The sequence below is a fragment of the Malaclemys terrapin genome, chromosome 7 (genome assembly GCF_027887155.1).
Source record: "Malaclemys terrapin pileata isolate rMalTer1 chromosome 7, rMalTer1.hap1, whole genome shotgun sequence".
Classification (NCBI taxonomy): Eukaryota; Metazoa; Chordata; order Testudines; family Emydidae; genus Malaclemys; species Malaclemys terrapin.
Window position 1 is genome coordinate 37,343,734 of NC_071511.1, and position 10,075 is coordinate 37,353,808.

Sequence of the window (10,075 nt, forward strand, 5' to 3'; positions counted from 1 at the left end):
GATGGGACAGTCCCGATTTTAGGGGACTTGTCCCGCGTCCTGACCTTACATTGGTCGGGACGCACTTTGTCCCAATATCCGGGGGACTGCAGCAAGCCGGCGCCACTGGCGCCACTCACTTGTTCTTCAGGGGCCCCTGGGGCAGTGCTGCACAGCTGAGCTCCCTGCTGGTGTCCCCCTGCCGGCTGGCAGGAACCTACCGAATGCAGCAGCAGCCCGAGGCACACACGGAGTGAGGCAGGCAGTGAGGAATTCTCCGCAGCTCGGCTGCATGCTGGGGGCGTGGCTTGTAGAAGCAGGCAGTGGGCAGAGAGACTGAGTCCCCCCCGCCCCCCTTAACGTGACCCGACCCGACCCGCCAGCGACACGACTCCCCTAGGCTAGGAGCCAGAGCGGGACTTGCCTGCTGGATGCTTCCTGGGAGCCGCTCCAGGTAAGCACTGCTGGGCTCACCTGGCCCCCTGGCAGGTCCCTCTGCGGGGGCTCCCCTCAGACCCACTGCCCTCAACCCCCACCCTGATCCTGTTCCCTCAGCCTCCCCCACAGTCCCCCCTGTACCCACCACCCTCAATCCACTGCCCTCAGCCCCCCACCCTGGCCCTGTTCCCTCTGCCTCCCCCACAGTCCCTCCCCTCCCCCATCATCTCACCCGACCCACTGCCCTCAGCCCCCACCCTGATCCTGTTCCCTCAGCCTCCCCCACAGTCCCCCCTGTACCCACCACCCTCAATCCACTGCCCTCAGCCCCCCACCCTGACCCTGTTCCCTCTGCCTCCCCCACAGTCCCTCCCCTCCCCCATCATCTCACCAGACCCACTGCCCTCAGCCCCACCCTGACCCTGTTCCCTCTGCCTCCCCCGCAGTGTCCCCCTTGTGCCCCCCACCCTCAATCCACTGCCCTCAGTCCCTGACCCTGTTCCAACAGCCTCCCCCACAGTCCCTCCCCTCCCCTTCCCTCCCCCCATCATCTCACCCTGCATGGATGTGGAAATCTGTCCCGGATTCCAGGTTGTCGTTAGCCCCTGGGGCAAAAGATCAGCAAAGGTTTCCAAAGGGAAGTTTGCAGCCTTTGCTCAGACCCAAACATTTTCACTTAAATAAATAAATAAATACCCAAACCCATCCTGACACCCATCTGCTCTGTCCAGATTTGCTGTTATCCCTGTTGAGGCCAAAGTAGTTTGAAAAATTAAAAATCCTTGACACCATTGTGTTGCTTCCCCCTGTGTTGCTCGTTAATCTGATGGACCTGCCGATAATGAATAAAGATGAATGCCCTGGGAACAATGTGTCAGGCAGACAGTTTGTGAAGTAGGAATGTGAATGCTGAAGCCCTCACAAAATGCAGAGGCTTTTCTTAACCTGAGAACTGAAAAAGAGCCAGATACCCTGCATGGGTTTGAAAGTGACAAGAGCCTAGCGACTGACCAGAGCAGCATCAGGTTTGAAGTGATGAGGAGGGTCTGTGTCATGAAGTCTGCATTTCCACTGAGGACTCTTCCATTCCCAGGGTAGCACTGGCGCAAGTCTGCCACCCGGCACAGCAATGCTGAGAGGTGCCAGTGTAGACCCAACCCACTGCCCTCAGCCCCCACCCTGACCCTGTTCCCTCAGCCTCCCCCGCAGTCCCCCCTGTACCTCCCACCCCGAACCCACTGCCCTCAGTCCCTGCCCTACCCCAAATCTCTTCTTCAGCCTCTCCCGTCATTCCATCCCCATCGCTCCCCTTGCTGTCCCACCCCCTCAACTTTCCCCCATTCCAGTCCTGCTCCCCTCTCTCATCCCCTCCAGACCCTGTCCCTCTCCCCAACCCCCCGACCCTCCCCAGCCCAGCCCCATTGTCTCCCCCGCCCCACTCTACACAGCTCTCTACCCTGTCCCATTCATGCTCCCCTCAGCCCCTACCCTGCTCCCCCCATCCCAGTCCTGTCCCATCCCCCTCAGCCCCCCTGACTCCCCCAGTCCCAGTCCTGTCCCCCTCAGTTCCTCCACCCTGCTTCCCCTGGTCCATCCCCACACACCCACTGACTTCCTCGACCTCCCTCCCCCCAATCCCACTGCCTGGACTCACCCCCATCCCACTCAGGACATGCAGGAAAAAGAAGCAATGGGCTTAAATTGTAGCAAGGGAGATTTAGGTTAAACATTAGGAAAAACTTCCTAACTGTAAAGGTAGTTAAGCACTGGACAAATTACCTAGAGAGGTTATGGAATAGCAGTCATTGGAATTTTTTGAGAGGTTAGACAAACACCTGTCAAGGATGGTCTAGTGTTGTTATTACTCAGTCCTGTCTCAGTGCAGGGGTTTGACTAGATGACCTGTTGATGTCCCTTCCAGTCCTACTTTGCTGTGATTCACACTGAATTGCCTTGTGCCACTGTCTAGTAGTAGTGGCACACAGTTCTCTGACATGCAGGTTTATAAAATTGTAGTTAATATACAGTTTAGAGCATAGCAGTTTTAAAGCTCTGCGTGTTCAGAACAACTGAGCTGAAAATTGTGATCTATAGTATTCAAAACTATTAAGATGTGGGCTGAAATAAAATCAGCATGAATTGCTCAACAATATCAGTGGAATCAGCATTGCGCTGCTATATATTGTAAAACATTACAGTGAAATCTTGCAAGTATTACATAGCACGCCGCCTTGCCCAGGTGGTAACTAAGCATAACATCTTCCTGTTTCAACATTCTTAACTTGTATCCCATAGCTCCTAAAAGTTGTTGTTGTTTTTTTTCAAACACTGAATACTGCTAAGTTATGAGTTTTAACAGGGTTTTTTTCCTTTTAAACCACAGCAATTTTATTCTAAAATTGTTTTCCAAATATTCTTAAACTCCCAGTTTATCCCCCACTGATGTTTATTGTGAAAAGTATTGCAGGTCTAATAATAATATTTGGCACTTTTGTAATTCACTGTCCAACATGTGTTTTGTGCCCTCCTCTGGTGGATTTTTAGAGGATAACTGTATAGCTACCAGCTAAGGGAGTTATATCTTGAACTCAAGTAGTAGAAGCTCATGCTTTTAAGTCTGGATGGCTCGGGTTCAATCTCTGGTGACTAGCTATGATGGAGGTTGCTACACTTATAATCCCTTTAATCAGAGGTTCTGAATATGCTTTGTTGTAGGCAGAGCTAGCCTATAGTTAAGCAACCAAAAATTTAGAATGGGAAGTGTTGAAATGTTGGGAAGCCTTATAATTTTGCCAGTCTGGAACGAACATCCCATCTGAGGGATGGGGGCGGGGAGAGAGGAGAGTGAGACAGGACCAGGAAACTGGGACAAGGAATCCAGAGCAGTAGTGGGGGGCAGTTGAAATCAGATGAGGAGCTGGGGCGGGTTAGACAGCAATAAGATAGACATAGACTGGAGGGGACGGGGAAGAAGGGTCTTTGACTATTAGAGACCACTCCATTCAGGAGCCTGGAATAGACCCAGGATTCCTGAGTTTCACAGTTCCTCTTCTGTCAGCAGATATTTGTGAAACCCAGTGGCAAAAGAAGTGTCTCATCCCCCTATAGAGCTGATCTATCACATATAGGATGACAACCTACTGCCTCTGCCATCACTTACTCCATTAGCTCAAGTGGCAGAAGTCTGTGCAGTGGATCTAAAGGTTCATCAGCAGGGTTGAAGCCATGCGAGTTACACGATGATTCCACATGCCAGAATTTCTGGGGCAGTTCAGTTTTGATTTTTACAAAAAAACCTGGGGAAATGCATACAGAAATAAGGTGACGAGATGCCTAAATAGGGGAATCTCAAGCAGGATAGAGAGGTTATTTTATCTCTGTATTTGGCACTGGTGCAAAAAAAATTTTTTTTCTCTTACTTAATTGGCCTCTCAGAGTTGGTAAGACAACTCCCACCTGTTCATGCTCTCTGTATGTGTGTATATATATCCCCTCAATATATGTTCCACTCTATATGCATCCGAAGAAGTGGGCAGTAGCTCACAAAAGCTTATGCTCTAATAAATTTGTTAGTCTCTAAGGTGCCACAAGTACTCCTGTTCTTTTTGCTGGAATACTGTGTCCAGTTCTGGGGTGCACAATTTAAGAAGGATATTGATAAATTGGAGAGTGTTCAGAGAAGAGTCACAAGACTGATTAAAGGATTATAAAACATGCCTTATAGTGATTGACTCAAGGACCTCAATCTATTTAGCTTAACAAAAAGAAGGTTAAGAAGTGACTTGGTTATAGACTGTAAGTATCTACATGGGGAACAAATAGTTAATAATGGGCACTTCAGTCTAGCAGAGAAAGGTAGAGCATGAGCCAACAGTTGGAACTTGCAGCTATACAAATTCAGACTGGGTATAAGGCATACCTTTTCAATGGTAAGAGTAATTAACGATTAACAATATACTAAGGGTTATGGTGTTTATCTAAAAAGTTTTTCTAAAAGCTATCCGCTCGGAATTATTTTGGGAAAGTTCTGTGTCTGTGCTATACAGGCGGTGAGACCAGGTGATCACCGGATCCCTTCTGGCTTTATAATCTCAGAACTAGGTACATCGATTCACATGCAAAATTATCATTGAATTCAATAGGTGTCCTCGCCCTGTGGCTTGTGGTGCGGGCTGCAACAGGGGCCGTACAACCCCCACTCGCAGCTTCCTAGGGCCCCCTCTCGCAGCTTCCTAGGGCCCCGTCTCATGGCTCTGTGCACCTGTGTCTGTCATTGTCGTCCTCTCCCCTCCCCCCGCCCCGCTCGTCCAATGTGTCCTGATATTTCACTCTTGCGATCTGGTCACCCTATTCTTACAAGTGTTTAAAAGAGAATTGTGGGGGGTTGGTTTGCTTAGATAATATAAGAGTTTCAAAACTACTTTGGGTTATCGAGTTCATGAAAGCAAAAGATTTTCTTAAATAGGTCAAAGTTGGCATTGCAGCATTACCTGGATTTAAAGCGCCAAGCTTATAAGTCTTTTCTCAGTATTCAAATCAGCTGGAAATTGAAACAAATGGCTTTTGTTTATATTTGTTGCTTTCACTATAGTTTAGAAGAAAGGTTTTCATGCCCTTGTTTTTCTGTGGTATGGTTGTCACATTAGCCGCATTTAGATCTCTCTTTCTCTCTCTCTCTCTCTGATCAATCTAGGATTTCATTAAGAAAACAGGACCAGCATTTAGACTTATTTATATTTCCAATATATCCATAATTCAGAATGGATAAGATGAGTTTTAAGCAGGTCTGTCATCCCACTCTGGTCTCTTTTCATTATGCAGGGCTTTTGGATTGCTGTAGCTATTTTAGAAAAAAGAAAATAAAAGTGTTGTGCTGTATCTACACCTGGGCACATGTAGATACCCAAATAATTTCTTGTTCAAAAATTAAAGACTTCACCAGAATTCATGCCTTCAGTATCTTTGAATTAATAATTTGTATTGCAAGCTACTTTAAAGGAAACTGATACCTTCTCTAGATTCTGAAGCAAAAAGTTATTAAAAGCAAAACCAATCCAACCTCAGCCTTTAATAAGTTTACTGAAAGAAAGCAATATCAATTCAATTTTTACCCTGTCAAATGAGACATTTTCCTACTGGGGTTATTAAGGCTGGTCACATTTTAAGATATCAAAGAACAGTCTGTCCAAGTTCTATACTTACATATGTATAATTTCCATTCTATATTATTTTTATGTAAAAGGCACTCTAACATGAGGTTAGAGATAGATAGAATAAATCCATTAGATAATTTCTATTTGTCTGCCAACTCCAATGCTTTGCCTAATTTAGTTTTAAATTGCTTTTGTGTTGGGCTTCCAACATTCACCTGCAAAGTAAGTTCTATAGTCTAATACAGTAGATCTCATCTTCTTTTTTGGGGTGGGAGTGGGGGTGGAGAAAGGGGACAGGGAAGGTCTGAGTGTACAATAAAAAGAAAACTGTCACCTATTAACAGCACATCCCACTCCCCAGATAAGTATTCAGGGCACTATACAATCAAAATTATTTTCTTGAAATCTCACATTTAATCAGTGGATTTCCACATAGAAGGAAGGGGAAAAGAAAAGTTCTAATTAGGGGTTGAAATATCGTCATAATTAGAGATGGTTCCAATACACAACGTTTAGATCTGGATTTCCCCAACAGTGCAAAGGAGTTTGGATCTGAAATTCCAGTTAGATCCCTTGATTGGCCATACTTTAAAAAAACAAACAAACTGGGGGATGTGTAAAGAGAGGATGGATGGGACCAAGATGGATGTTAGGTGGGAGCCAGCTCCAAACAACAGGGACTGTCACAGCAAAGGGATAACTACCTGCCAACCTAAGACATGATGGTGGTATCCCCCAAAAAGTGAGCTCTGAGCCATGTCAGAGCACAGATAAGCACAATTTGTAGTTTTGTATTCATTTTACATCTTAAAACAATAAGCTCTTACAGATGGATGCATGAATTCATGCATAAAGTATGTAAAAGAGTAGTGATGGGCCAAAAAAAGAGAATTTCTAATCCATACCCTTCAAATTCTCACATCAGAACCCAGCCCTAACGTACCAATTCTGGTCAGATCCATAACAGAAAGGAACCAAATGGGATGTAGCTAAAAATCTCTGGAGATAACTTCTTAAAGTCAACTTACACCATTCAAGATGGCAAAAGTCAGCATTTGTAATCTCACATGATTTCAACACCAAATTCAAACCCTAGCCCTGAACCTAAATCAAAAACCCTAACCTAAAACTAACCTGGATCTAGCCACCACTTGGGCCATCTCTATTCAAGAGCTTTTGGCAGTAATATTTTGTATAATAAAGCACAAAGTGAGAGTGGCAAGGACTCACCACACTCTTTCATAAATGTATTAGTATTAATCAGGTTAAGACAGAATGGCATTATGGGAACTGTAGGGCACGAAAAAAGTCTTCCAGGAAACTCAAGATTTTCTGCTGACTCTAAAGCAGGATGAAGTGGGGACAATTTTATATTCTAGCTTTACATTTAGAACCCTGATAACTAATCAGTTGTTTTTAAATATATATGTTTTTGTCCTTTATTTAGTGAAAACATAACCACCATGAAGATCCCCACTGCTGCAGGATTTGTTACATTAATGCTGTTCTGTTTAGTCCATGCGGAAATCTGCCCTCTGTCCTGCATCTGTAAGCCACTCGGAGAAATGAAGGGCTGGCTAGTAGACTGCAGCTCAAAGGGACTAAAGGAAGTGCCTGCCCTATCTGTCAGCACCAGGAAACTTTATCTACAGAATAACAGCATGACCACAGTTCGTGCTGGCGCATTTGACAACTTACATAAGCTAGAGGAAGTGAATGTGTCCGACAATCCCTGGAATTGTGACTGTGACATTCTGTATCTCAAACTCTGGCTGGAGGACTTCTCCGAATCTTCTATTGCTAACGTTATCTGTGCAACCCCAGCTTCCAATGAGAGGAAGCCTTTGAGCCAGTTGAGTGGGAATGAGCTGGACAGCTGCAGGAAATCCCTCCCAATTAAATGCCTCGATTTCTTTTGGCGAGACCTCGCTTTGATCACTTTTGCAGTACTTGTACTTATTTTAACATTATGTGCCCTGAAGTTCTCCAGAAAGCTAGCCTACCAGGTTACCACAAGAGATTATTATTCTGCTGTCTCGCGGCTGCGGAAGTATAACCTAGAAAATTACATGTCATAATGAGATGTTGCTGTCACCAATAGCTCTTCACAGAAATGCCAAACTAACCTAATACAAAGGATACCCGTCTTAGCTATTACTGGCTATGTGAGTGTAAGTGTACTCGAGATGGGTCCCGCGTCACAAAGTTTGGGGGCGGGAGAAGTTTGTATAAAGATCCAGTATTCAGATCCAAGGTTTTGGTTGGAGGCCACCTCTAAAATGCACTTAAATTTACTTACTGGCAAGTCAGCATAAGTTATTTTAATATTACATTCTCTAAATATCTAAGGAAAGTAGTTAGGAAATTTTACTTGTCTGGTCTTGTGATTTTTGAAGAATTAATTTCCCATTTTTACCAATGAAATCCCAGCTCTTCTAGCACAAGGCTATTTACAGTCTACTGCCAGCTAGTTTCTGGTGGATTTTGATTGCACTATTGTTACTAATTTAGACTCTGATCCTACAGCTGACTGCACCCCATCATGCAGGTGGAGTCCTATTGACTTCAACAGCTGCACACTTGCACCTGCAGAGGAGAGGGCTGAATTTGACAGCATGCAGAGGTTCCCTTGGCAGCAGAACCAGTGTGGCTATTGGGACCAGCCCTTGGATTTATCCCTTAATAAATATGATTTTAAGCTTCCTGAAAATTAATGTGCATCCATTAAGGAGTCCTTTTATATACTACTGAATTTCCTAGGAAACACTTGAGAAAAATTGTTCTCTGTGTGTGATATTTAAATAAAGGGTGTTTCTTACGCATTCACACTTATCGAAGTCTGTTGCATAATTACATGGGACAACCACAGATGTTGGTTAAACATCCTGCAAAATTTCTGGGTTGTTTTTTTGGGGGGCCACAAATTACTAGGATTTTTACAGAAACCATGACAAGATCTCTTTCTCTCTGGGGAGTAAAATATCTCCTCAGAGGAAAATTACAGGAGCAGCTAAAGCTTCTAACTTCTCCCCAATCTGAACTATTTATAAGGGCCCCAGCCATGAGACTTTATGCTGTGATCTTCTCAGATCTGTCATGTTAGGCTGGGTCAATACTTAGATTGGAGAACTCTGAATAACTCCTAGAAGAAACACAGTATGTGACACACTTCACACACAGTTCCTGCTAACCCAAAGCCCTAGCATAGGGCTGGAGGAGGTTCTCTGCTTCTAGAGCGTCTCTTTTTTGGATGCAACATAGCACTGACGTCACTATTGCATGATTGCATGGCCCTTTTTGAAAGAGCCGAAGGAAGTTTCTTGCAGGTACCTGTGCAAGTTATTTGTTAAAATGCCTCAGGTTCCTGGCTGAAGCTGGTTGCTGTTCAGCTTCCAGGATTCAAGTAAGCTTGCTATGACTGTTTATCGTAATTGCTCTAAGAAGAGCTAGGCCTCCAGCCTCAAACACACACAGCAGTGCCAGTAGAGCGATAAGGGGCCATTACCTGTCCGTGCACACGACTGATGAGCCACAGTGATCTAGGAGCTTGGAGCTGAGCTGCACCACCTGCAGCAGCCTCCCTCTCTTTCCCAACCTCCCTGTCCACTCAGCCCAGAATTTGCAACCAGGGGCCCCCCTACAAGTCAGGTGTGGAAAACATCCCGATTAACTGACTCTCCTCCCTCCCCAGGCCTCAAGGGGGGCAGCCCTCAACCAATTACTTCATCTCCCAGGACTCAGGAAGCCTACTTCTTACCTGACCCCTGAACATAGGCCTCAAGGGACACAGCACACCTCACCTGAGAGGCATAGGATCTACCCCTCCAGTCCACAGGAGATCCTCTTTTCACCCAGCTGCCCTCCTTCAGATCAGAAGGGACTCAAACTCCAACCCCTCAGGCCACAAGTTACCTACTGTCCATCCAACCCCCTGCCCATAAAAAATCAAAAAAGTGACCTGCTCCTCCCCTGCCAAGAGTAGCCACTCCCCACTCAATCATCACAGATCCAGAAGCGACACGATGACACCCCCTCCATCTGACACCAATTCTAACTCAAGGAAGAGCACACAAGGTACAGGAGCTGCTGAGAGGAGTGTCCAAGAGGTGCTGGTGGTTTCTTGTTAGGGGAGAGAGAAGCACAGTGGGTGTGAGTGACTATTCAATGGCACAGGGACTTAAACTGAAGGTAGGGAAAGCAAGATGATTTATGGTGGGAGAGAGAGGAAAATGTGGTGGAGAGCAGCAAAAGAGAAACCACAGCAGAGAGGTTTTTAGGAAGCCTCCTCACAATTTTGGCAGCACATTTCTGAAGTAGGTGCATGCTAACCCTGGTGTCCTGGCCAAATTCCAACAGTGTCAATCACCTTCCACCCAGCTAACTTCCCCCGATCTTTCAATTCTATATTGTATTCTTCACTGCTTTTCCTCAGTGCACCATACGGTTTGATGTTAAATCTTCCAGCTGCAATGAGGGGACTACAATCAATGGTGCCCTTATCTACC

General features: G+C 45.6%; 1 protein-coding gene across 3 annotated transcripts; it reads left to right on the forward strand.

The window, feature by feature from the left end:
• Positions 1-230: 230 nt before the first annotated feature.
• GP9 (glycoprotein IX platelet) lies at positions 231-8,402 on the forward strand. 3 transcript variants are annotated; one of them, XR_008445671.1, is made up of 3 exons: positions 231-433; positions 7,018-7,741; positions 8,097-8,402. XR_008445671.1 is itself a non-coding variant. In XM_054034768.1 (2 exons), exons 1-2 carry the CDS (start codon positions 411-413, stop codon positions 7,646-7,648), a joined length of 654 nt encoding a protein of 217 aa, XP_053890743.1. In that variant the 5' UTR covers positions 231-410; the 3' UTR covers positions 7,649-8,402. The 3 variants fall into 3 exon arrangements, 1 of the variants encoding a protein (XP_053890743.1); XR_008445672.1 differs by having other exon boundaries at positions 7,018-7,735; XM_054034768.1 differs by having other exon boundaries at positions 7,018-8,402.
• Positions 8,403-10,075: the final 1,673 nt, after the last annotated feature.

Coding starts and splice junctions, on each gene's coding strand:
- GP9 (XM_054034768.1), top strand. CDS start 411: ATGCTTCCTGGGAGCCGCTCCAG. Junction 434..7,017: donor CTTCCTGGGAGCCGCTCCAG/GTAAGCACTGCT, acceptor TCCTTTATTTAG/TGAAAACATAACCACCATGA.